This window comes from Podarcis raffonei, chromosome 2 (assembly GCF_027172205.1).
Source record: "Podarcis raffonei isolate rPodRaf1 chromosome 2, rPodRaf1.pri, whole genome shotgun sequence".
NCBI lineage: Eukaryota > Metazoa > Chordata > Lepidosauria > Squamata > Lacertidae > Podarcis > Podarcis raffonei.
In genome coordinates, this window is record NC_070603.1 from 109,958,011 (window position 1) to 109,985,818 (window position 27,808).

Here is a 27,808-nt window from a genome sequence, read left to right on the forward strand (position 1 = left end):
AGTAGATGCATGCACCTCCCCAGTTTGGTGTGCTGTCGAGACAAAGGACCCGTTATCATGATATACAATTCCTGTGGCTGGAAGCTCTACACATAGGATTGTGCCAGTACTATAAGCAAATTGTGTAAACTTGCCAATTTTACAGACTGGGGTTGTGTGTGAATAGTGGGCATATGAAGACCGAGGGTGGCCAGTATTATAAGCAAATTGTGTAAACTTGCCAGTCTTACAGTCGGGTTATGTGTGAGAGTGAGTGAGTGAGATAATAATTTATAGTGCCCCTGTAATTCTGTCCCTCCATAAGCTTACATGGAGATACAGTGGTACAACTTTGGTACAAATTTCAAAATAAGTGCACAAAAACAACAAAAAGACTCAAAGGTATATAGTGGCCCCACTTTCCTAGTCAAGAGTCCAATCTGTAAGACTGCAGCCCACAATATCTTAGACCATAATACATTTATGAGCCTTTAAGGACTGCAAAAGATGAAGCATAGTTAATCTATGGACTACTGGAAACAGTGACGGCCAGCAACTTGGATAGCTTGAAAAAAAGGATTAGGCTGGTGTCTGTGCTCTGCCCTTGTGGTCCTAGGCAATAATGCTTCTTAATACTAGTTTTTGGAAAGCACAGGAGAGCAGAGGGCTCTTGGGCTGAAATCTTGCTTGCTGGTTCCTACAGGCATCTGCTTGGCCACTGTGGGAACAGGATGCTGGACTGGGCGGGCCTTTGTCCAATCCAGCAGGCTCTTCTTAGATTCTAACAAACATATATAATAATAATATAATATATAACATATAATATATGTATATTTACACTTACATGTGGCATAATAACACTTCAGTTTCACTTCTTACTCATAGGAGTGATCATGGGTTGCTCTTGCCATTATCTCATCTGCATTCCTAAAAATTTGAAACATGAAGAGGACAGTGGAGAATGGAGAGGGTGTTCAAATAAGAGAAGGTGCACATGGGGACTGACGTGTGTTCAGTTCCTTTCTTGTTTTTCTTGAAAGTCTAACAGGATTCTCTCTCTCCCCCCCCACACTCCCAAACAGGTGAGGAAGATGGTCAGGACTCTACGGAACCATCTCTGAATTCATTGGGAAGAAGAAAGGAACAATTTAAATGCAGGGAATGTGGAATGTGCTTTAGTCACTGTGGAAAAATGAGGATACACCAACGAACTAACACGGGGGAGAAACCGTTTGAATGCATGGAGTGCGGAAAGAGCTTCAGTCAAAGTGGAAACCTTAGAATACATCAACGAACTCACACAGGGGAGAAACCATTTGAATGCATAGAGTGCGGAAAGAACTTCCGTGAAAGTGCAACACTTAGAATACATCAACGTACTCACACTGGGGAGAAACCATTTAAATGCATTGAATGTGGAAAGAGCTTCAGTCGTAGTGGAGTCCTTAGAATACATCAACGAATTCACACGGGGGAGAAACCATTTAAATGCATTGAATGTGGAAAGAGCTTCAGTCATAGTGGAAACCTTAGAATACATCAACGAACTCACACAGGGGAGAAACCATTTAAATGTATTGAATGTGGAAAGAGCTTCAGTAAAAGTGGAACACTTAGAAGACATCAACGAACTCACACGGGGCAGAAACCATGTAAATGTATGGAATGTGGAAAGAGCTTCAGTCAAAGTGGAAACCTTAGAACACACCAACAAATTCACACGGGTGAGAAACCATTTACATGTATGGAATGTGGAAAGAGCTTCAGTCAAAGTGGAGCACTTAGAATACATCAACAAACTCACATGGGGGAGAAACCATTTACATGTATTGAATGTGGAAAGAGCTTCAGTCAAAGTGGAGCCCTTAGAATACATCAACGTACTCACATGGAGGAGAAACCGTTTAAATGTATTGAATGTGGAAAGAGCTTCAGTCAAAGTGGAGACCTTAGAATACATCAACGAACTCACACGGGGGAGAAACCCTTTAAATGTATTGAATGTGGAAAGAGTTTCAGTCAAAGTGGAAACCTTAGAATACATCAGCAAACTCACACGGGGGTGAAACCATTTAAATGTATTGAATGTGGAAAGAGCTTCAGTCAAAGTGGAGACCTTAGAATGCATCAACGAATTCACACGGGGGAGAAACCCTTTAAATGTATTGAATGTGGAAAGAGCTTCAGTCAAAGTGGACAGCTTAGAATACATCAACAAACTCACACGGGGGTGAAACCCTTTAAATGCATTGAATGCGGAAAGAGCTTCAGTCATAGTGGTGCCCTTAGAATACATCAACGTACTCACACGGGGGAGAAACCATTTAAATGCATTGAATGTGGAAAGAGCTTCAGTCAAAGTGGAGACCTTAGAACACATCAACGTACTCACACGGGGGAGAAACCATTTAAATGCATTGAATGTGGAAAGAGCTTCAGTCAAAGTGGAAACCTTAGAATACATCAACAATCTCACATGGGGGGAAATTGTTTAAATGTAGGGAGTGTGGAAAGAACTTCAGTCAAAGTAGACCCCTTAGGAAACATCAGCTAACTCACACAGGGAGGGAACCACAGATATAGGGAATGTGGAAAGAGCTTCAGACGGATTGGAGACCTTAATATTTATAAGCGAATTCACCCAGGTGAAAAGCTGTATAAATTTATTCAGTGTTCCACTCAGGGTTCACTCTTTACTTCACATCAAGAAACTCATAAAGGTGGCGCAAGGTGTGCGATGAATCTGTTGAGTTTTGACTTCCGCCCTTCACTGACAAAATGATGGGCTGCCCTTTTCTTGTGGATCAGCATCTGTCAGGCTTCAGGGAAATGGCTTCCTTCCCCCTTGGCCCTAGATAAGCAGAACAAAGGGAAAGGAGTCTTCTTACCCGTTAGAAACTTTAATGATCCCAGCGAGAGAACAAAGAACCCGTCTTCTAGGAATGGCGGTGCTCCCAATGAAGAGGTCCACCCCCTCACATCCCTAGTCACCCCCATCACTTCTGCATCTCGTAATCTGAGCTCGTACACTCTGTGCTTTATGTCCTGCCACTTTTGCAACTCTCCTTTACCTTGGGGAAAGCGGATGGATGCTTTTCAGAGACAGTGAATCTGTTATCTCTCCCCCCCTCTCCAGAGTTTCTTCTGCAAGCTATTCCCCATCCAGTATTTCCCAGCTTCTGCCTTCTTATTGACTTCCCGCTCCTCCCCTGCTCGGGTGGCGAACCTATTTGGGCTTGCCCACGAAGGCTGATGGATCCTGATAGATTCCATCAGGCCTTGCGGGACCCTGCTCCTCCTGGCGACTCTTTAGATGACCTTGTCAAGGATTGGAATAACCGGCTATTGGCAGCCATCGATGAGGTCGTCTAAGCACCCTCTGCGACCCCATCGAAACCGGGCCCCTTGGTTTACTGAAGAGCTCCAGAAAATGAAGCGGGATCTCAGACGGCTAGAGCGAGTATGGCAACGGACTCGTGACGGAGTTTCAAGAACATCTTATAGGACACTTATGAAAGCCTATGAGATGGCTGTGAAAGCTGCTAAGAAATCTTACTTCGCAGTTTCCATTGCATCTGCTAGCTCTCGCCTGGCACAACGTTTTAGAATAATTAGGTTGATAACGTCCTTAGGAGGACAACCAAATTTAAGCACAAATTCGACCCATAGCTGTGAGGCATTCGCGAGCTTTTTTGTGGAGAAAGTCCTGTTGCTCCGCCGTGACCTCCCTGCCAATTTAGATACATTGACTGAACTGGAGGCCCCTCGACTGTCTTCGGGTCCAGTGTTGGACCATTTCGATTGGATACTCCCTGATGATGTTGATAGATTCCTTCAAGCTGGTAGGCCCACCACCTGCCTCCTCGATCCGTGCCCGTCTTGGCTGATTAGGGCATGTCCAGATGTCGCGTGGACCCCCTGGTTGAAATTATCAATTTGTCCCTTGGCATGGGGACATTCCCAGGGGAACTGAAGGAAGCAGTGGTGTGTCCGCTCTTAAAGAAAACATCACTAGATCCTTTAGACCTATCCAATTACCTCCCAGTTTAAAATCTTCCATATTTGGGTAAGGTAATTGAGAGAGCGGTTGCTGAACAGCTTGGTAGGTTTCTGGAGGAAACATCGGCTTTAGATCCATTTCAGTCTGGGTTCCGTCCTGGTTTCGGGACCGAGACTGCTCTGGTTGCCCTAACAGATAATCTCCATAGACAATTGGATTGAGGCAGGTCAGGACTGCTGATTCTTTTAGATTTGTCAGCAGCCTTTGACATGGTCGATCATGATCTTCTGGACCACTGCCTTGCTGACATGGGGATACAGGGCATAGCCCGTAAATGGCTGTGCTCTTTTATCTCTGGTCGGGGACATAGGGTGGCGCTAGGGAGGGAGATGTTGTCACTCCTTGGTGTGTGGAGTGCCGCAGGGCGCAATCCTCTCCCCAATGCTTCTTAACATTTTTTTTTTAGTTCTTTTTATTGAGTTTCAGTTACAGCATCGAAGAAAACAAAACAAAAAAAACAACAAAAAACCCAGAACAAAATACAAAAAACACGAAAAACAAAGACAACAATTTCAAAAAGAAAAAAGGAGAACAAGAAGACAAGAAAAAAAAATATCCGCATCTAACACCAAAAAGCAACAATCTCTGTTACAATTCTATATCTTATTCATTAAAATTTTATATAATTAGATATTTATATCTTTCTTCTACACCCCTATTGACCTCCTTCCCTCCCGATTTCGGACTTCTTGATGAAATTTTCCATTTTCTGCAGCTAATACTTGTTGCAGTTTGCACATCATAAGTTTTATAACAGACCTGCTATAGTTTTTAGATTTCTATGGTTTCCTTCAATGTATGCCATAAATTTATTCCAATCACTAATAAACTTTGTATTTTTTTGGTTTCTAATTTTTTGCGTCATTTTTGCTAATTCAACATACTCGAATAATCTTGTTTGCCATTCCCTAACCGTTGGTATATTTGTACTTTTCCAATTCTGTGCAATTAATGGGGATACAGGGCATAGCCCGTAAATGGCTGTGCTCTTTTATCTCTGGTCGGGGACATAGGGTGGCGCTAGGGAGGGAGATGTCGTCACTCCTTGGTGTGTGGAGTGCCCCAGGGCGCAATCCTCTCCCCAATGCTTCTTAACATCTTTATGCACCCCCTTGCCCAGATTATCCGGAGCTTTGGGCTGGGCTGTCACCAATATGCTGATGACACTCAGCTCTATCTGCTGATGGATGGCCACACCGACTTGGCCCCGGACACACTGACCAGATGCTTGGAAGCTGTGGCTGGATGGTTTCATGGGAGCCAATTGACACTAAATCCTTCGAAGACAGAGGTCCTATGGCTGGGTCGGGATGGCATGGGGATGAGGGACCAACTCCCTTCTCTTGAGGGGGCCCAATTAGTGCCATTGCCTTCCGATAAGAGTTTGGGTGTAATCCTTGACTCCTCCCTTTCCATGGAGGCGCAGGTTACAGCAATAGCCAAGGCGACATTTTTCCACCTTTGCCACTTCAAGCTGTTGGTCCCTTACCTTTCCCGCCCCACCCTGGCCACAGTGATCCATGCGGCGGTCACCTCCAGGCTTGACTACTGTAATTCGCTCTATGTGGGGCTGCCCTTGAAGCTGTCCCAGAAACTCCAGCGGGTGCAGAATGCTACAGTGAGGCTCCTCACGGGGTCTCTGCCATGGGAGCATATTCACTCAGTGCTTATCCAGCTGCACTGGCTCCTGGTGGAGTACAGGGTCAGATTTAAGGTGCTGCTTTTGACCTTTAAAGCCCTTCACAGCCTAGGACCCTTGTATCTATCTTGTACCTACGGGACCGCCTCTCCCGGTATGCCCCACAGAGGACCTTAAGGTCCATAAATAGCAACACCCTAGTGGTCCTGGGCCTTAAGGAAGTTAGATTAGCTTCAACCAGAGCCAGGGCATTTTCAACACTGGCTCTGGCCTGGTGGAAAGCTCTGTCTCATAAGACCAGGGCCCTGCAGGATCTGATTTCTTTCTGCAGGGCCTGTAAGACAGAGTTGTTCTGCCTGGCCTTTGGCTTGGAGCCAATTTGATTCCCTCCCCCTCTTTCTTTTCTTTTCTCCTGTGATGAGGCTGCGTTTTAATATCTTAATGTTTCAATATTTTAATTACAGATAGGTAGCCGTGTTGGTCTGCCATAGTCAAAACAAAAAAATTTTTTTCCTTCCAGTAGCACCTTAAAGACCAACTAAGTTAGTTCTTGGTATGAGCTTTCGTGTGCATGCACACTTCTTCAGATACACTGATTTTACAATATTTTAATGTTGTATTTTAATCTTGTTTTTAAGTTGTATTCATTCAACTTGTTTTTATTATTGCTTGTTAGCCACATGGAGCCCAGCCTTGGCTGGGGAGGGCAGGGTATAAATAAAAATTATTATTATTATTATTATTACTATGAACTATGTTCCTCTGCAAACCACTGTTCCAAATCTATACAGTCCTCCTGCTCCTGGGAAGATTCAGAGGGAGGCTCCCATGAATGCGCCTCAGTGCAGCTCTCCTCAGCTGGGTCCCTGGTTAGGTTTTGGTTTAGGGGAGCAAGCATGGGCCTGGCCTTTGGGTGGGGGCGAGGGGAGAAGGGAAGAGAAGTAGAGGGGATGCTTCTTTTTCCGCGCAAGGCTAGTTCTTGTTTCTCCCAAGTATGCGCCTGTAATCAGTGAGTGTGCATTTAGCAGGAGAGCATCCCTTCGTCTCGTAGCCTAAGATGCTTCAGGAGCCATTAGGGCGAAGCGTGTGTATCACACATATGCCGTGAGAGCAATGGGGGGGGGCGGTAAATAACTGTTGGGGTGCTTAAAAGGAGGCCATTGTTTCATGAGAGGGGGTGGGGGGAGGAGAGCCTTAGCGATGCCGAACAGGAAGAGCCAAGCGCACCTACAGGATACATGTGGTTGCTACTCTGATTTTGAAGCTGGGCAGTGGAAGTGGCAAATGCTTCTGCTAAAAGCAGATCTAGGGAAGATTAAGTTAATTGCAACCCTAAACACACTTGGGTCCCATTAGAGAGGATCCTCATGAGGCCGGAGGAACATCGCCCGGCTGTGAGGCGAGAAGGCCACTCCCTGCAAGGCCTTTCCCACCTGGCCTAGGGGGCGGGACCCAGAGTCACCCAGCCCTACTATGTTAAATATGTATTCTGTAGTTGACCTCCTTTGTAATGTTTTACTTTGAAATCTTTTAAGATAATGTTTTAATTTTCTGTTATGTTGCTTTGACAGTATACTCTATATTACGCTTTTTTCACATTGTTTTATGTTTTACTGATTTAATATACTTTAACCCGCTTTGAGGTTTTTCTTAAAAATATAAAGGGTATAGAAATTAAACAAAAAAATTAATAAATGTATAGAGCGGGATCTCCAACATGGGGTTGCTCACATGTTGGGCAACAATACTTATAAGGTTCAGCCCATACGGCCATGGTTGATGGGAGTTGTATTTCAAAAGCTCAGGGGTGGAAAATCTCATGATTCTTACAACTTGTCATTATGAATAATTACAGTGGTACCTCAGGTTAAGTACTTAATTCATTCCAGAGGTCCGTTCTTAACCTGAAACTGTTCTTAACCTGAAGCACCACTTTAGCTAATGGGGCCTCCTGCTGCGCCACTGGAGCACGATTTCTGTTCTTATCCTGAAGCAAAGTTCTTAACCTGAAGCACTATTTCTGGGTTAGCGGAGAGTGTAACCTGAAGCGTATGTAACCCGAGGTACCACTGTATAGGTAAAACTTTTGTTGATACAGAGCTCATTTTTAGCTTCTGGGAGCAGCTGGTCACTTCTGCTTTATAAAGAAACCCAAATATATTGAAACACTTTACATTAAAACCAAATTTCAGAACAGAGACAAACCAAACTTTTTTAAAAAACACACACCCATTTTTTTACTTTACAAACCATTATCTTCTCAATCCAAGATTTGCTTTTCATATGTATAAAAATACTTGGTTAGCAAGGGGGTACAGAAATAATAATAAAAAGCTACAATAAAAGTATTATCAGCATTTAAAAAGAAATGCTAGTGGATGTTAAAGGCATTGAGTTACAAATGAAGGCAAAGATCCAACCATTGCTAGGTAGAGCCTGGAGACATAATCCTAGAATCAACCCCTGCCCCCCCCCCCAGCCCGCTTTTGCCTGTAAATGTACTTGATTCAAAGATCACATAAATCTTATTTTTTGTCATTAATTCTGATGGGCGGGGCGAGTTAAAAGTCACCCACCGCATGGAGATATATTTGGGTTTGAGAGGCAGGTGGTCCACTGCTGGACGGCCATCTTGACCAGAATCTTTCTCAAGGCCTTGTCTTCTTCAGCCCAGGTAGGCCTTGGAATTCAGAATGCTTTGGAACTGAATTGACACGACAGAAGCAAGAGGATGGGCAATGAATTCTGATGGCTTGCTTGGAACAGAAATGTATTTGGAAGACACTGTGCTGAAGAGGTATATTTGCAAAAAGCAAAAAAACCTCACAGCCCACTCCACCAATTATCTAGGCTGCTACCTCTTTAAAATAGTTCTTGCTTGTGAATCAAAGTTAAAAATCCTATACTTTAAAAATCACTTGGGCAGAAGTTCTGTAGCAAAAAATGAATGGCAAAACCCAGTTCTAATGCTTTGCTATTATAATTAATTTCAGCTGAGGCATCTGCTATGCTTTTTAACAGCTGCAGAATCCCAGTCAGGTGTGCCTGGTGCCCTCTAGGGCAGAAAGGACTGCAGCAGAGCCCATGACAGAGAGAGCCACCCTCTGACTGGTTGGAAGTAAAGCCAGCTAGCAGGTGGGGAATGGCTGGGGGCAGACTGAGGTTACTGGGGCAGTGCCCCACTGATTCCACAGGGCCCAGCTTTCCCAGAGATGGGGAACATTTTGTCTGTTGAGCTACGTGCCTGCTGTCTGCAGTTGTGAATCGTAAAAAAGCCTCCCTCAAACAACAACAACCTGACCACCTCATGTTGATGGCAGCTGAAGTCCACCAACTTCTGGAGGGCCATAGGCTTTCCCCACCCCTGCTCTAGAGACTTCCCTCCAAGGAACTTGGGGTTGAATTCTGCCATCTTTGGAGTTCCACCTCTTTCCTCAAGGATTCCAACCTACTGGGCCATGTGGCTCGACCTGGCATCACCATATAGAACTCCTTATATGTGTTTTAAGAGTTGTAGCAAAGTAGGCCTGCTGGAAGCCAGAACTCTTAGGTCCCATTTATAGACCACTCAAGTCCCGAGTGCGTAAAAGCAAAAGGAGATATAAGGCACATTTCATCGTTCAGTGCTTAGCATGGAAGAGTGCAAGGTACCAGGCTCTCAGGCCCCAATATACTAGGACACCAGCACCCACATATAAAATTGGGGCCACACCAGTTCAGTTCTTAAGGACGGAGGGGCCATTCTTGTCCAGCTGAGCTTGCAGGTAGAGGTAGTCCTGCTGGTCGAGGTTGTGGGCGCAGGTGATGTAGACCGTGAAGAGCAACACGAGGAGCAGGCGTTCAAGGGAGAGGCAGGGAACGGCCCACAGGACGAGGAGAAACCTCCGGTACACTGGATGGCAAAGGTAGGAGAAGAGGTGGACAGCACGCATGGACTTCACAGCCAAAGGGTCCCCCATGCCCAGGCAGTGGTAGTAAACCTGTGGAACGAAAGAAACGCCCGTTTCCATTGCAGACACACAAATCTTTTGAGGAAACGACACCATTTTAGACCTGCGTACACATTGGGCATCTACATATTCACAAAGGGGGAATGTGAGATCTGTTTACGTTTTGTTATCTGGACTGCTGAGAAAACATTTAATTGCTTCTGCGGTCACTGCCTTGGCCAAAAATCCCTCAGAATTCTAGAGATGGAAAGAAGATAAAGTCCCTACCAAGGAGGAATAACAGATTAAACTGTTGGGACTATGCCGAAATGGCAAAACTGACTGGAAATTTCAGAAACCAAGAAGACCAGAACTTTGTTAAAGTGGTCTCCAAGATAAATTATAAATTTTCCCCATCCTTTGTTAGATGGGGAAAGTTTATAATTTATCTTGGAGACCACTTTAAACAGACGAAAACACTAGCAGGATTGCAATAACACTCGTAATATAGCAGGTACTGTGTAGATAATGGACTTATATAAAATAGGGACTATTGAAAAAGGTGCAGTAGAAAAGGTTTAATAATAGGACCCACGGAGGGGAAGGTGGGAAGTCCAGAGATTATGAGGAATCTCCAAATGTGGATGTTCTGTGTATTGTTATGATCTTATAGGTTTAAAATCAAATAAATATCGTTGTTATTATTATTAAAAATCCCTCAGAATTCATCCAAATCCAATGCACCCCCCTAACTGCTATCACTGTAAAGCCAGAGCACATTAAGAGCTTCCAAGAGAGAGGTCATGGCTTCCAAATTTGCTTCAACCCTGGGACCTCTCTTTTTAGAAATATTTTACAGCAGGAGGAAATATCTTCTATCACCCTCATTGGTTGGGTCATTCAGCCTCGCTGAGCTCAGCCACCAAATACCGGACGGTGGCCTCTCTAGATGGGAAAAGGGAAGCTGCGCGGTACCTGTTTGACCCCCATCAGCTCTGCGTAGTCAAAGATGAGGAGGATGCTAAAGATGACCAGCCAAGCAATGAAGTGGAGGATGAAGCACATGAGAGGGACCCAAGTGACCCACGGCTCCCTGCTCGTATTCCAGAGCACAGGAGCATCCTGCACAGGCTGCCAGTACCTCATCAGCAGCTAGGTGGGAAGGAAAAGGCGCATTAGATAAAAGTAGATTCTCCTGCAGGCACAAGTCTAATGTGGCTGCATTTTGGGACTCCAAAACTGCGATCACATTGTAGAAAATCCGCTGGACCTGCAGGCATTAGCCAAATCATACAAATCATATCCACACTGGGTTGTTGTTTTTAAATTGTGCAAGATTCTAGTCCTCATCATTGCAATGATGAATTTTGCTTCACAACATAATGAAGGCTATGCTGAGTTAACGATGTGAGTTTGGGAGCTCTGTGCTCAAAATAAACTGTACCAAGGAGCAAAGACTTAACGCTGAAACTGGGGGATTTGCTTTGGAAATATCACTTCCATGAAAGTGCAGAGTATGAAATCCGAACAGCATCATGCCAGGAAGATTGATTCTGCATTCCGAGCTTAGCTTTTCTGACTTGGGCAAGAATTCACTCTGAGTTGCTCTGTTACCTTGCCTGTGGGACTTCTTCCTCCTCTTCAGTGCTCTCCCCCCATTTTGTTTTTTTTTAAAGATATTTATTGGGATTTTACAAAACACAGAGATTTACAGAATGAAAAACCACAGAGAAAAATAAAAAAAGGAAAAAAGAATACAAAAAAAATTACAAAAATTCATAGAAAAACAAGAAAAAAAATACAAAATACAAAAAACAAATAGGTAGGAAAAAATTAAAAAACAAATCCATTTTTTGATATCTTTAAGTTCATTTGCTTGTTTCCTTGACCTCCTCACACCTCCCCCTTTTGTATTCCCATTTACATAATCAATTCAGCAAATTCTTACCCTTTTTCATTTATCTTAACTCTATATCATAGCATATTATAACTCAATATTTTCGTCCATTTATCAGTTCGTTTTTTACATATTCTTATTAACTTTTGTTGCTAATTACCACTTATTGCCAATCCAAACATAAATTTAACATTCATTAATTTTACAATATTTCTGAAGATATACTTTAAATTTCTTCCAGTCTTCCTCCACCGCCTCTTCTCCCAGGTCTTGGATTCTGCCAGTCATTTCTGCCAATTCCATATAGTCCATCATCTTCATCTGCCACTCTTCCAGGGTGGGTAGCTCTTGTGTCTTCCAGTGCTTTGCGATGAGTATTCTTGCTGCTGTTGTTGCGTACATAAAGAAAACTCTATCCTTCTTTGGTACCAATTGGCCGACTATGCCCAAGAGAAAGGCCTCTGGCTTCTTCAGGAAGGTATATTTAAATACTTTTTTCATTTCATTATATATCATCTCCCAGAAAGCCTTAATCTTTGGGCACGTCCACCAAAGGTGAAATAATGTACCTTCATTTTCTTTACATTTCCAACATTTATTATCGGGCAAATGATATATTTTTGCAAGCTTGACTGGTGTCATGTACCACCTGTATATCATTTTCATAATATTCTCTCTTAGGGCATTACATGCCGTAAATTTCATACCTGTGGTCCACAACTGTTCCCAGTCAGCAAACAAAATGTTATGACCGACATCTTGTGCCCATTTAATCATTGCAGATTTAACTGTTTCATCCTGCGTGTTCCATTTTAGCAGCAAGTTATACATTCTTGAAAGTGTTTTAGTTTTGGGTTCTAACAATTCAGTTTCCAATTTTGATTTTTCCACCTGGAAGCCAATTTTTTTATCCAAATTATAGGCCTCTCTTATTTGATAATAATGAAGCCAATCTCGCACCTTATCTTTTAATTTCTCAAAACTCTGCAATTTCAATTTGTCTCCTTCTTGTTCCAATATTTCCCAATATTTCGGCCTTTTGGCCTCCATATTGGACTTTTTCAGAGCCTTTGCTTCCATTGGTGACAACCACCTTGGGGTTTTATTCTCCAATAAGTCTTTGTATCTTATCCAAACATTAAACAATGCTTTCCTGACAATATGGTTTTTGAATGCTTTGTGTGCTTTAACCTTGTCGTACCACAAATATGCATGCCACCCAAAGACATTGTTAAAACCTTCTAAATCCAAAATGTCTGTGTTCTCAAGAAGCAGCCATTCTTTCAGCCAGCAAAATGCGGCCGATTCATAATAAAGTTTAAGGTCTGGCAGGGCAAATCCACCTCTTTCTTTTGCATCGGTTAGTATTTTAAATTTTATTCTGGGCTTCTTGCCCTGCCAGACAAATCTAGAAATGTCTCTCTGCCACTTCTTGAAACAGTCCATCTTGTCCAAGATTTGCAAAGATTGAAACAAAAATAACATTTTTGGCAATACATTCATCTTTATAGCTGCAATTCGGCCCAACAAGGAAAGCTTCAAATTTGACCATATTTCTAAGTCTTTTTTCACTTCTGTCCAACATTTCTCATAATTATCTTTAAATAAGTTTAAGTTCTTAGCAGTCATGTTAACCCCCAAATATTTAACTTTCTTCACTAATGTTAAACCTGTCTCCTTCTGAAACCTCTCTTTCTCAATCGGTGTTAAATTTTTCTCAAGGACTTTGGTTTTTGACTTGTTCAACTTAAATCCTGCCACCTGACCAAATTCTTGAATCAGTTCTAATACTCTTTTCGTACTAGATTCTGGCTCCTGTAACGTTAAAACTAGGTCATCTGCAAAAGCCTTCAGTTTGTATTGTTTAGCTCCGACCTGAATACCTTTAATCAGACGGTCCCTTCTAATCATATTTAATAAAACCTCCAGGACTGAAATAAAAAGCAATGGGGAGATTGGGCAACCTTGTCGTGTACCTTTCTCTATCTTAAATTCCTCTGTCACCACGTTGTTAACAATTAATTTAGCCTTTTGTTCTGAGTAAATTGGACTTATGCCATTTTCAAACCCTTGGCCCACCCCCATCCCCTGAAGATTTTTCTTCATAAAACTCCAAGAAATATTGTCAAAGGCTTTCTCCGCATCTATAAAAATTAAAACTGCTTTTGTATTTATGTTCACTTGCAGCTTCTCCAAAATGTTAATTATATTCCTCGTATTGTCAGACAAGTGTCTACCTGGGAGAAAGTCAGCTTGGTCCTTATGAATCTCTTCCACTAATACTTTTTTTAACCTGTTAGCCAAAATATCAGCAAATATTTTGTAATCCACATTAAGCAGGGATATGGGGCGATAGTTCTTGAGTTGCGTCTTTTCAGACTCAGTTTTCGGTATAAGTGTAATATAGGCTTCCTGCCACGACTCCGGTGCCTTTTCCCCCTCTAGGATCTCATTGCAGACCTCCTTTAGTGGCCGAATTAACCAATCTTTCAAAGATCTATAGTATTTGGAGGTTAAACCATCTGGCCCTGGAGATTTACCCAACTGCATATTCTGAATGGCACCTTCCACCTCCTGTTCTGTAATTTTATGGCTCAACATTGTCTTATTTTCTTGAGAGATTTTTTGTAGTCCATTTTTTCTCAAAAATTGGTCTAGATCAGTCTCTTTCTGTGGCCCTTGTGTGTATAGTTGTTTAAAATATCTCTGGAAACACTTTCTAATTTCCAATGGATTCTGTATGTTCTTTCCATCTACATCCAGATTTGTGATGGTATTTAATTTCTGTCTTTTCTTCATCTGCCAAGCTAGCAGTTTCCCACATTTGTTAGCCGATTCAAATGTCTTTTGTCTCATCTGCTTAATTTTCCATTCCACTTCCTGGTTTATCATTTGCATATATTGTACTTGACATAACTTAATTTCTCTCAGAATCTCTTGCGATTTTGGTTTCGCTCTTAGTTTCTTCTCTCCTTCTTTTATTTTTTCCAAAATTTTGTCTTTTTTCTCATTTTGAGCTCTCTTCTTTATTGCATTCTGTTGAATCAGAAACCCTCTCATAACCGCTTTGCTTGCGTCCCAGATTATCCTTTTTTCAATCGTAGTATTCAAATTTATCTCAAAATAGTCTCTCAAATTTTTTTGGGCCTTCTTGATCACCTCTTGATCTCTAAACAAGGTGTCATTCATCCTCCATCTGAAGGAACCGATTGGTGTTAATTTCATCTCCATCTTCACTGCATTATGGTCGGAGCAAGTTTTGGGGCAAATTTCCACTTTTCGAGTCTTAGGTGCCAGTCCTCTAGTTATCCATATTTGGTCAATTCTTGTCCAGGTCATATTGGCTTCAGAAAAGAATGTTCCCTCTCTTCCAAGGGGGTTCTTGGTTCTCCAAATGTCAATCAAGTCCATATTGTCAGTCAATTCAAAAAAGGTTTTTGGTAGTCTGCCATCTTTAGTTACCACCTGTCTCTGCGACTTATCCATGTTTGTAGATACCACTCCATTCATATCTCCCATCATAATGATGTTGTAGTCCATATAGTCCAACAATGTCTCATGCAATTTCTTAAAAAATTCAGACTTCCCCTCATTTGGTGCATACACTCCTACGATCAAATATTTTTCTCCTTGTGATTGAATCTCAATTGCAACAAATCTTCCTTGTTCATCTTTAAAAACAAATTTCGGTGATAGGCTCTCTTTGGCGTAAATAACAACAACTCTCTTTTTAACTTTGTCCGATGAAATAAATTCTTGGCCCAATCTTTTATTAATCAGAACTTTCCTATGGAGCCTAATCACATGGGTTTCCTGTAAGCAAATTAAGTCCAATTGTTCCTTTTTCAATAAATGAAATACTTTCCTCCTCTTCTCCGGGGAGTTAAAACCGTGAATATTCCAGCTTAATAGTTGCAGAGACATGATGTATTTATTCTATTTTCCTCCAACTGCTCCCAAAAGCTCATCTAGTTCTTGCGGTGGTATCTTTTTTTTCGATTTGTCAGGTCCCAAAGGTGGTAGTGCTATGTCTAAAACTCCTGGTCTCAAGGCTCTTAGCTCTTCTGTCGCTTCTTTTTGTAGGTCTTCTTCGTAGTCTCTCAGAAATTTTTCCTTGTCTTCCACTGATCTAATTTTGAACTTTTTCCCTTTGAAGGTAAAAGATAGTCCCTGGGGGAATTCCCATCTAAAGGCAATGCAATTCCTTCTCAGTAAAGCCACCAAGTCTCCGTAGTTGGTTCTCAAGTCCAAAAGATATTTCGGTATATCCTTAAAAATCTCGACTCTGGAATCGTTGATCTCTAAGGTCTTCTGAAAGTGTGCACTCAATATTTTATCCCTCTCTTCCTTCGTACGGAGGGTCACCAAACAGTCTCTCACCCTGTTTTTCCTCCCCCCTCTTCCAAGTCTGAAGGCGCTCACTATCTTAAAATCTTTTTCCAGCTCCAAATTCCAAAATTTCCCAAATTCCTGTGTAAGATAGTCACTCAGATTGTCCTTTTCAAGTTCCGGCACAGCTCTGATCCTCAGGTTTGTCTGTTTCTCCTTCAATTCGATCATAGACAATAAAGCCTGATGATCCCCAATCTGTTTGCGCATAGGTTTAATTTCTTCCTCCACAGCCACAACTTTTTCTTTTGCTTCCTCAGCTATTTTTCTAGTGGACGCAGATTCCTCCAACAGTTTTTCAATAACTTTTGTGTTTGAATTAATGCTGGCTGTGTTCCCTTCAATTTTGGTTGATTGGTCTGAAACCTGTTTGCTTAGGCCTTCCAATTTCTCAAAAATTTTATTCAGTACAGATGTAAATTCCCCTTCTGAGGCCATTCCTTTTGTCTCAGCTTGCCCCGAATCTTCCTCCTGAGTCACAGGGAGGCCGGGTACAGATGCTCTACGTTGCTGGGAGACTGTACTAGACTGTTGTGCTCTGCCCTTGGATCTTGTTGCTCTTTGATCAGTCATCCCCTTTTATCTTCAGTCAAGGTCAGTCCCACGGTCAGGCCTTACTGTGGAAATTCCCTAATGTCAGCAATGGAAAATTCCCCCAGCTGGATGCACACTTCAATAGTCCTCTAGGGGGACACTGTATCTGTTGGGATCTCAAGCCATATCAGTCAGAGGAATTGGCCACTCTCCAGGTGCCCGGCTTGAGTTCCATGTTGACCTCCCCCGTCAGCGACTCCCGGCAAGACAAGGCGAGGTCTCTATCGGCCGATCCTTCCCAACGTGAGAAGAACACAACCATCCCTCCTCCCTCATTCCCCAGGGAGGAGAGAGAGACAGACAGAAATGTATTTACATGCCTTTATTTCTGTCTTTCCAGCAGTGCAGAGAAATCATGTCTGCACTCTCTTTACAGCAATAGCAGAGAGGGAAAAACTCCACCCATGTACTTCTGGTACAGGGTCATGTGACACTCTGAGCTAACATCCGGTGCTCAGTGCACATAATAGACTGTTCCTTGTTCCCACAGTACAGTCCCATAACATCAACATCCTGTTTGGCTTTCCAGCCACCTGGAGCACTCAGCAGCATTGCTCCTTTTTCGTAACAACCTCCCCCAAAAGAATCAATGCGTGTTGCGGCAAGCAAAGCGTGATCCAGAGAAGAAAACAAACAGTTGTTATACACATAACACTCCCCTGTTGTTTCAGTTCCACCCTTGGAACTCCCCGCCACTGGTCTCCCCAGTGTACCTCTCTGGTTGTCTGGCTTCCAAGGAATGAGTGCATCTGCATTATCTTGGCTAGCAACTCTCTGTTGTGTCTTTGTCTTCGACTCAGACACAGCTCCAACCTGTCCCCGGTTGTTTACAACAGCAACACATGCAACAGCTAAGTTAGCAAACTCTTCTGAGTACCTTTTGGGTGGTTCACCCTTTGTAACTCTCTCAGACCTGCGTAAGAGGTGCTGATCCTCTCTGCTCACTGGTTCAGTCTCAGGACTCTTAGGAGAACCAGTTCCAATAGTAAACAGTGGTTCATCCTTCACCTGTGAAGGTCTATCCATTGTGTGAGATTTCCTCTCAATGACTGTGACAACAGAGCTCTCTGAGCTATCACTGTCACTCTCAGTACCACTGAACTCTGTAAAATCATCATCATCATCCGAATTGTCCTCTGTGGGAAAAGTGTGTACTATCACTCTCTCCTTTTCAGGAGCACTCTCTAGAAATTTTGTGAGAATCACCTGACCAGATTCAGACAAAATTACTCTGTAGAGACCCTTTTCATACCCCACAAAAATGCCTCTGGCATTCTTTACTCCACCTGGAGCTTCTGTCCTCACATGAGACCCAAAAACCTTGAAATGGGCAACAGAAGGTTTTCTCTGGAACAGTTTCTCAAAAGGAGAACTTCCCAACTCTTTTGAAACCTTTCTCACCCACGCATAACAAAACGACATGAGTGACTCCGCCCAGAACTCATGTGGCAGATGTGAACTAAGCAATTGCGCATTCATCCCCTTTTGCAATTCTTTGTTCACCCGTACACAGACACCCCTGTTCCACGCTTCCGCTGAAACAGCAACCTTGTGTCTTATTCCTTTCTTCTGCAGGAACCTCTGGAAATCCTGTAAAAGAAAAATCTGCTTCTCATCTGTCAAAAGACAATCAATGTTAGCATCATGCATATCTTTAACCTTGTCACAAAACTCCTGAAACCTTTCCAAGGCTTCCTGTGGCCTCTTTAACACATAAACCCAGACAAAGTTAGAGAAATGATCCACACACACAAGATAAAATCTTGCTTTGCCTCTAGATGGTTCTAGAGGACCAATCACATCAGCATACACCCGCTGAAACGCTCTGTCGACCCTGGCCACCTCCTTTTTCGTAACAGTATCAGCCATAGAATTCACAGTAACAAAGTCTTTTCTAACTTTCCATGTCCCCTTCAATAAAAACATGCAACAATTTCCAGTCCAAAGAAGACTCTCAAAATGTATCTCCTTGCAGGGTTAAACCTTAAAGATTACAATGTCCATAGGTAGTGCAAGTTTCAATGTAACAGTTCTCATAAGCCTGGCAGTCCGTTCCCAGGGATTCAAAAAAAAATTTTTTTTTAATTTTCCCAGAAGAAATAAAGTCACTTTCCTTGCTTCCCCCCCTCTCCTAGTCTGGGGGGGGGAGTTCTTTAACTTTAATGCTTGGATTTAAAACTTTAGCAACTCCGCTTTCAAAGTACTAGCATAAAACGTCTTTGCTTTGATCTATTACAAAACGGAAAGGCGGACTTCCTGTTTACACCTTTCCGCTTCAGTGCCAAATTGACGCTTTCCCCCCCCCTTCAAGTCCAATCTTTTAAGTTCACCTACTCACGGGTAGTCGTTTAGCAGCCAAATTTTCACAGGAAAAAGGTCAGCGCTCTCCGGCAACAGCTACGCAGCTTCACCCCACAGAAGCAGCAGTCGACTCACAGCACTGCGCCGCTCCCGTTGCGCTCCGGAACCCCTTACGGGGCTCCCTCGCTAAATCGGGGGGTGCTGAGGGTGCCCGCCGAGTCCCACGCTCGCAGGCTCCTTCTGCCTGCGATTTCCAGCTGGGTCTCCGCTTCGCCGTAGCGGACAGACCCACTTTCTGCAGGGCTTCTCCCTCCTACTCAGAAGGAGACCGCCATTGCCGTTGGCGCCGCCTCCGGAAGTCCGCTCTCCCCCCCATTTTGGTGCCCCAAACTGATACCTCTACCTGGAGAGTCAGCGCTGTGCAGAAGACATAGAAAGATCTCTGTAACAACTTCTGGTCCAGTGTTTGACTTGCTGAGCAGCCATGACACTGTGCTGCAGGATGAAGAGGACAATTAAGCCCACGTCCACCATTAGTGGCCGCAGAATCTTGGGATCCCTCAGGGCAGCTTCCCATTGAAGATGAGGATCAGCATCTGCAAAAAGAGGTTTGCTCAAGGTGAGGCCTAGTGCATCCAGCAGGGGGCTGGCAGAGGAGCTCAGATAGTAGCCCAGAAACGGATCCCAGAGACAATTTGTTCTCTCTCTCCTTCTCTCTCTCATCATCTTAAAACAATCCTTCCACAAGCTGGTGTTCTCTGGATAGCTCAGTTAGTTAGAGTGTGGTGCCGATAGTGCGCAGGTTGCAGGTTTGATCGCCGCGAGCGACAGATCTCCCAGAGATATCATACGTAGAGAGAACTTGGGGAATTGTAACTCTTTGAGAGAAATAAGGGTTTTAAGGGTTGCTATGTGCCCTCTTTTTTTGAGGGGTAAAATTTCTGTCCCAGTGGATAAATTTGCTAAGATCTCTCTGGCTATACTTTCTGGATGAGATATAGACATAACTGGTGGTTGAAGACTTGCTGTCCTCTTCTCTTCTCCTGCCCGTCCCCCAACAATACATCACAGCTTTGATAGCCTACATATAGTAGAGGTATTAAAAAAGAGAGTCATCATAAGCACCGTCTTTATTTGCTCTTCAAAATGCAGCAACTCTACCCAACAGCTCCAAGCAACCTTAACGAACTACAGCTCCCAGAATTCTTTGGGGGAAGCCATGACTGTTTAAAGTGGTATAGTGCCCTTGAAGGACAGAGATGCCTCAGCTTTCTAAATCTTGGTTGCCAACCTCATCTCTGATGCCAAGCCAGGTCTAGAGGTGTGAGGCTGCATGTCTGCTGCCGCAACTGATTCCTGTATAAAATAGACACCACGGTTGGGTTGAAACGGCACTCTTTACACTTACCTGGTTTGCACATGGTGTTAATGTGCCAAGGGTGGAGAACTTCAGACCCGGGGGGCCAAATGCACATGTGGTCTGTGGTCCTCTGAATTCACTGCTCTGAATCCATGGCTCTGCTTCGCCCCTTAGCCAGCCGGGATGTACCTTTCAACTCTTGACAATGCCTCCTCCCTCTTTAGTAGAGGGATAGATAGTAGAGGGCAGATAGTTGTGTGTATGTGTTTGTGTATCAGATATAACTTCCTGTAGAAAGGCAAAAGTTGCGCTCCTTGTTTGACCCACCATTGCCACTCCCACCCTGCCCAGCCCTGGCATGTGGCCCCTGGAAGGCGATCTAGGAGGGAATCTGGCCCTTGGTCTGAAAAACAGTGGAAGCTTCCAAATTGACAGTTGCGCAAGAGCAGGCAAACCTAAGGCCTGCCCACATCCCACTGAACTATGCTAGGCTATGACTTCTGTTATTCCTGGCCATTGGCCACGCCAGTAGGGGCTAATGGGAGTTGGAGTTAAGGAATGGTTGAGGGAACTATGGATATAGTATGAAAAAATAAAGACGTTCAGAGAGATGTTATCACAGCTGTAGGGCATGTGCACATTTCCCTTCCCTTTGATGGGATCTCAGCACTCGAGATGCTGTTTAGATTTGTTTATCACCCATCACCCCCCTCCCATTTGCTAGTGGATTCATTGCTACAGAGTTCTTGTGTATATGGTGGCATACAGGTACTACTGGCAGTGTTGATTGTCTTCCCCCCCAATCCCCCCATGCAATTATGGTGCTTTTTAAAAAAAAAGAAAAAGGGGTCTTTTTTCCGGGGTACTCAAGGTTACGCAGTACCGGAACCTCTTTTCCCCAAACTGTTCAAAGTATTACACTTACTGTAACAATTTCATGGTGATTACCGGCACCATATTTGCTTTAAAAAGAAAGCACTGAAAATCGGGGTTGCTTTTTAAATTTATCGCTTTATTTGTCACGATTGAAAGCAAAGCAAAGAACTTCCCCTCTCTCCTTACAAATTAAAACTGCCTTCCACTTTTTTTCAGTATTTCCTGTGAAGAATATTGCTTTCACATCCGTAGCGTACATTTGGCAGGCATCTAAAGTACATGGTCCCCCCCCCCCCAAAGATTCATGGGAGTGGTCGAATGGGAGGTATTCTTTGACAGCGTGTCTGTCTTGCTGCTGCTGCTGCTGCTGCATGTCACTGTTCCCTGTTTCTGTGTGTCTGTGAGGAGAATACAGGACACTGCAAAAGACACAGGGTGTTATGAAGGTGCAATAAGCCAGACAGAGAGTGGTCCCTCCCTATAATGTAAATAGAGAGACTTCTTTTCAGGAGATTTCTGTATAAAGAACACTTTGCTGAGGTGGAAGTGGGGACTAAGTGAGGTTGGAGTGGAACCATGTTTGCATGAACATGAGAATGTAAAATATGCTCTCCATTTAGATATTTATTAAAATAATTTATTCATTTACCCAGAAGAGTCATTAGGCTTTTTTTGCTGTGAGCTGCTTCCTACATTGTAAGAGTGGGTCATGAGACCCTTGATCCCTCCTTGAAATACAATCTGAACCAAACGGGTGAGGCAGTGAGGAGTTTATTGATTACAATACGTTCTTGCAGGAGGGCGGGGTCCAAAGTAGCTGATGTTCCCTATACTGGAAGCCCAGCTTCCCTCCCTCGTCTCCCCATTGGCTGGTCCTGCTCCTTCCCCCAGTTATCAGAGGAAAGGAAAGAGGCTGTGGGGGGGAGAAACTTCTCCTTCCTCGCCAGAGTCACCTGACTTCCGGCTTCATCAGCGGAGATAAAATCGGGGCTTGCAAAGGAGGGAGGGAAGGGGTCTGCTTCGTCCTAATTAAGCCTCCTAATTAAGCGGGGTGCCTCCCAGGCGGGGCTCCTATTCCTGCCCCCGCTGCCCAGGGTCGCTGCAGCTGCTGCCGCGTCAGGATTTTGGGTGAGTGCAAAGCCAGCGGCGGGGAAGGAGGGAAGGGGCTTGGCAAGGGGTGGGGGTCCACGATGAGAAGCCCCGGGACGGGGAGAAGAAGAGAAGGGAGGAAAGGGAGCTGTTTCTCTTAATGGGGCCTTGAAGGGGGGGGGAGGGGGGTTCCCGTTGTGGAAAGAGAGAAGCTTCTTCCTGCCCGGATCTGGTGCAAAGGGATTTGCCTGGAAGGAGGCGGGGAAGGGAAGAGGCTTGGGCATTGATGGGCAGGTTAATAATAATAATAATAATAATACCTGCCCCTCTGGCTGGGTTTCCAGTGTGGCTTACAACTTAGATAAACCATAATAAAAGATCAAACGTTAAAAACTTCCCAGTACATGGCTGCCTCCAGATGTCTTCTAAAAGTCAGATAGTTGTTTATTTGAAATTGGAAGGGAGGGCATTCCACAGGGAGGGCGCCACCACCGAGAAGGCCCTCTGCCTGGTTCCCTGTAACCTCGCTTCTTGCAGGGAGGGAACTGGCAGAAGATCCTCGGAAGTGAACCTCAGTGTCCTTCCTTCCTTCTCTTTAGACACCAGGCAAAAGCATTCCTCTTCTCCCAGGCATTGGGCTCATTAAACAATCTATGGCCTGTCCAGTTAACATGGGTTTAGCCCAGTCTGATTTTGTAGTGACTGCGTCTCCTTATACCTCTTCCAAAATTTAGAAATGCCCCCTTTGGTTAAGTTTCTGCCAATTTTTCTTCTAATATCTTCATAACTGTAGCCTTGTTCACTTAATAGTACTATTTTACATCCCTTTCTAGGTGACCAGTCAACTCTTTGTGCCATTTATTTAATTTTATTACGTTTTACAAGCTCACTAAATGAAAAAAACCTCAACCAACTTGATAGCAATCGCACAATACATTTTAAATTTTTTTATTTTTATTGAATTTTCAAATTATAACAACAAATTTCCACAAATCTTAATTGAACAATTTCTATATCCGTATCTCTCCCCTCCCTCCTCTTTGGCTTCCCCCATATTTCCGTATTGATTTATTAAACAAATTCTATACTCTGCTGATTTTGCTTCTTATATAGTTGTCAAAACCTGCCAATGAGTCCATATCTTTATACTGTCTTTTTATATAGTTTATAAATGGTTCCCACTCTTTTTTGAAATCAATGTTGTCTCTCTCATGTATTCTCTCTGTCAGCTTAGCCAGTTCCGCATAGTCCATAAGCTTGGCTTGCACTGCTTCCTTTGTTGGCGTTTTCTGTTTTCCATACTTGTGCTAATAAAATTCTTGTTGCTGTTGTCGCATACATAAACTATGTCCAATTTCCCTCTCATGTATCATGATCTAAAATTAGAAGCAGGAAAGATTCTGGTTTTTAAACAAAGGGTTCTTTCAACATTTTTTCAGTTCATTATATATCATTTCCCAGTATTCTTTAAAGTACCATCTTTCTCTTTACATCTCCAACATATCTTGGATCCTGTTTTATACATTTTTGCAGTTTTTCCAGTGTGATATACCATCTATATATCATTTTCAAACACAGTGGTACCTCAGGTTACAGACGCTTCAGGTTACAGACTCTGCTAACCCAGAAATAGTACCTTAGGTTAAGAACTTTGCTTCAGGATGAGAACAGAAATTGTGCTCCGGCGGCGCAGCAGCAGGAGGCCCCATTAGCTGAAGTGGTGCTTCAGGTTAAGAACAGTTTCAGGTTAAGAACGGACCGCTGGAATGAATTAAGTACTTAACCCAAGGTACCACTGTAATTTTCTCTTAATGATATACAATCTGTAAACTTTACATTTGTTTTCATAAACTTTCCCATTCCTCCAACTGTATATTAAGCCCAACATCCGGAGCCCATTTTATTTGGGCCGATTTTACCTTCTCATCTAAAGTCTCTCCATATAGCAAAATGTTATATGCTTTCTTCAATAATTTGGTATTTCCCTCCACAATTTCCTTTTGAAAGTTTGAGATAGTATAGCTGAACCCCCTTTTATTATCTTCTTTAAATTGCTCATTAATTTGTCTGTGACGCAACCAACTTTGTAAAGTACCTTTCAAGTTTTCATAACTTTTAAATTTCAAACCTTTCTCCTCTTCTATTAACAAATCTCTATATGTTGGCCACTTTCCTTTTTTATTACCCCTCCAGCTACACAGGGTCTAATCCTGCCAGACTTTGTTGGATGTCTCAAAAATTTCCAAGGTGTTGGATATTCAAATTGCAGAGCTTGTCAAAACTGAGAGGCAACTATTTACAAATCCTGTTCTTTCAGCAAAGCAGAAATTTTAGGGTTAAAAATACATTTGCTTTCACTCAGAGGCTGTAATGTAGACTTTTGGGGGCTTTCATCTCATTTCATCTTATTCACAAAACGTCTCTGCAGGGTTCTCCCCTGAATAGCGGAAGCACGGCTTCCATTTTTAATACTTCACGCTTTGAAGTTCAAATTTAAGTCCAAATATTTTTAATTCCTCTCCAAAAGCTTCTTTTTATTTTAACTTATAACAAAAAATCTGTCACTTCAGAGGGCGGCTTTTAGGCTTTGGATATTCATGTGTGCGTTGGAGCCGACAGCCCACCTCGACCGTCTTCCCCTCCCCGACCCGCTGCTGATGCAGTTGCGGGAGCCGGTTTGACGGAAGACCTGGGGCTCAGCTGGACCCCGTTGGAGCCCCACTCTTCTGCAGAGTTTTGTGAGGGCTTTTCTTTTTTAGCCCTAAAACTTCCCCTCGGTCACCTGAAATCCCCCTAAAGGCTCCGTCTTAACTCGGACGAACCCCCAGGTGACGCCATTTGCTCCACCATCCAGACCGGAAGCCCATAATCACCAAGTCAACTCTTTGTGCCATTTGTTTAATTTTATTACGTTTTGCAAGTTCACGAAATGAAAGGGGGAAAAAACCCCAACCAACTTGATAGCAATCACATAACACACTGACAAATGTCCTGCTTATTTATGTCGTAATTCTTCCTAAAAGTTGTATTACATTCTACTTTAAATTACAGTGGTACTTTAAATTACAGTGGTCCTTTCTTAACCTGAAACTGTTCTTAACCTGAAGCACCACTTTAGCTAATGGGGCCTCCTGCTGCCGCCGCGCTGCCGGGGCACGATTTCTGTTCTCATCCTGAAGCAAAGTTCTTAACCCGAGGTACTATTTCTGGGTTAGCGGAGTCTGTAACCTGAAGCGTCTGTAACCCAAGGTACCACTGTATCTTTCCATTGATATATAATTTTATTGTATTACTCCCAAAAAGGGAGGTATTATGAGCCATCAAACCCCAGAAAAACACCTTCTCCAAGGTTTCCACAATTTTGACCACTAGTGTATGTTGTCTTCTAGGTCCAAAGACACACATGCACACACAGATAGCATGAGCAAGCAGGGCTCCAAAGTGCTTCTCTTGAGAACTTGCCATCTAAGTTGTTTACTCACGGCAAAAACTCCTATTTCCCAAAAGGACAGGAGGGGGAGGTCTCCCCCCCACTTTTAACCCACCCACTCCCACCGCACGGAAGGGAGAGGTCTTGTTCATTCACAATCCCTGGATCCACCGCCTCTCCCAGGGGATCCAGATGCAAGCAAGGTGCTTTCTTCTTCTCCATTCAAGGGCCACCCATGTATTCAAAGCAGTCCTTTGCAGATTAAGACTTAAGTTCAAAATAAGTACAAAAACCCGACAAAAAGACTCACGGGTTTATAGTGGCACCAGCTTTCCTAGTCAAGATTCCACAATGTCAGACTGTAGCTCACAAAAGCTTAAGCCATAATACATTTATGAGCCTTTATGGGCTGCAGAAGATGAATAAACAGAAGCATAGTTAATCTATGGACTTCCACCCTACAAGAGACCGTGACGACCAGCAACTTGGATATCTTGAAAAAAGGGATTAAGCTTATTTCTGTGCTCTGCCCTCGTAGTCCTAGGCAATAATGCTTCTTAATACTATTTTCTGGAAAGCACAGGAGGGCAGAGGGCTCTTGAGCTGAAATGTTGCTTGCTGGTTTCCCACAGGCTTCTGCTTGGCCACTGTGAGAACAGGATGCTGGACTAGGTGGGTCTTTGCCCGATGCAGCAGGCTGTTATTAGGTTCTAATATATTGCAATAATTTTACACTTACACGTGGCATAAGAACACTTCGGTTTTACTTCTTACTCATGGGAGAGACTGCTATTGGAGCCTGTGATCATTTCCTCACTTGAAAAAGAAAAAGACAGAAATGTGTCTTATAAGCCAGTTCCACCGTAGATATCTACTATAAAATGATGGTGCTTTCTTAAGTGTGAATGGAGTGATCATGGGTTTCTCTTGCCATTATCTCATCTGCATTCCTAAAAATTTGGAATATGGAGAAGGTGCACATGGGGATTGACGTGTGTTCAGTTCCTTTCTTGTCTTTCCTAAAAGTCTAACAGGATTCTCTCTCTGCCCCAAACAGGGGAGGAAGATGATGGTCAGAATTCTACGTAGAGGTCTGTGAAATCAGTGGGAAGAGCAGAGAAGCCATTTAAATGCAGGGAATGTGGAATGTGCTTTAGTCACTGTGGAAGAATGAGGATACACCGACGAATTAACACGGGGGAGAAACCGTTTGAATGCATGGAGTGCGGAAAGAGCTTTACTGAAAGTGGTAAACTTAGAATACATCAACGAACTCACACGGGGGAGAAACCATTTAAATGTATTGAATGTGGAAAGAGCTTCAGTCAAAACGGAGACCTTAGAATACATCAACGAACTCACACAGGGGAGAAACCATTTAAATGCATTGAATGTGGAAAGAGCTTCAGTCAAAGTGGAAACCTTAGAATACATCAACGAACTCACACAGGGGAGAAACCATTTAAATGTATTGAATGTGGAAAGAGTTTCAGTCGTAGTGGAGACCTTAGAATACATCAACAAACTCACACGGGAGAGAAACGGTTTAAATGTATTGAATGTGGAAAGAGCTGCAGTCGTAGTGGTCACCTTAGAATACATCAACGAACTCACACAGGGGAGAAACCATTTAAATGCATTGAATGTGGAAAGAGCTTCAGTCAAAGTGGGACACTTAGAATACATCAACAAATTCACATGGGGGAGAAACTATTTAAATGTATTGAATGTGGAAAGAGCTTTAGTCATAGTGGAGCCCTTAGAATACATCAACGTACTCACACGGGGGAGAAACCGTTTCAATGTATTGAATGTGGAAAGAGCTTCAGTCAAAGTGGAAAACTTAGAATACATCAACAAACTCACACGGGGCATAAACCATTTAAATGTGTTGAATGTGGAAAGAGCTTCAGTCAAAGTGGAAACCTTAGAACACACCAACTAACTCACACAGGGGAGAAACCATTTAAATGCATTGAATGTGGAAAAAGCTTCAGTCAAAGTGGAGCCCTTAGAATACATCAACGTACTCACACGGAGAAACCATTTAATTGTATGGAGTGTGGAAAGAGCTTTAGTCAAAGTGGAGGCCTTAGGAAACATCAGCTAACTCACACAGGGGGGAAACCACAGATGTAGGGAATGTGGAAAGAGCTTAAGACGGAGTGGAGACCTTAATATTCCTAAGCAAATTCACAAAGGTTAAAAACCATATAAATGTATGCAACATTGCACTCAATGTTCACTATTTAATTTACGTCAAGA

The 27,808-nt window shown here is 43.2% G+C and overlaps 4 protein-coding genes across 5 annotated transcripts in view; 3 read left to right on the forward strand and 1 right to left on the reverse strand.

The window, feature by feature from the left end:
• Positions 1-27,808, forward strand: part of LOC128408742 (zinc finger protein 709-like) — a 60,187-nt gene that overhangs the window by 30,372 nt on the left and 2,007 nt on the right. The window contains exon 5 of the mRNA XM_053378767.1: positions 1,062-2,699. Within this exon, the coding sequence (XP_053234742.1) occupies positions 1,062-2,533 (1,472 nt within the window). The 3' untranslated portion in view covers positions 2,534-2,699. The remainder of the gene's footprint in view (positions 1-1,061; positions 2,700-27,808) is intronic.
• LOC128408631 (oocyte zinc finger protein XlCOF6-like) overlaps positions 1-27,808 on the forward strand; it is a 58,907-nt gene that overhangs the window by 8,906 nt on the left and 22,193 nt on the right. The window lies entirely within an intron of this gene.
• LOC128408633 (oocyte zinc finger protein XlCOF6-like) lies at positions 949-27,792 on the forward strand. 2 transcript variants are annotated; one of them, XM_053378604.1, is made up of 2 exons: positions 949-967; positions 26,518-27,792. In XM_053378604.1, the coding sequence occupies exon 2, from the start codon at positions 26,690-26,692 to the stop codon at positions 27,680-27,682; it is 993 nt and encodes a 330-aa protein (XP_053234579.1). In that variant the 5' UTR covers positions 949-967; positions 26,518-26,689; the 3' UTR covers positions 27,683-27,792. The 2 variants fall into 2 exon arrangements, with proteins under 2 accessions (XP_053234579.1, XP_053234580.1); XM_053378605.1 differs by lacking the exon at positions 949-967 and adding an exon at positions 22,089-22,152 and having other exon boundaries at positions 26,601-27,792.
• Positions 9,154-19,379, reverse strand: LOC128408638 (nurim-like). Its single transcript, XM_053378612.1, is given in 4 exon segments — positions 9,154-9,658; positions 10,583-10,759; positions 19,192-19,244; positions 19,247-19,379. Coding segments are annotated over 4 exon segments (570 nt in total). The 5' UTR covers positions 19,323-19,379; the 3' UTR covers positions 9,154-9,394.

Bases quoted from the DNA above. Each gene is read 5' to 3' on its own strand.
- LOC128408633 (XM_053378604.1), top strand. From the start codon at position 26,690: ATGTGCTTTAGTCACTGTGGAAGAATGAGGATACACCGACGAATTAAC.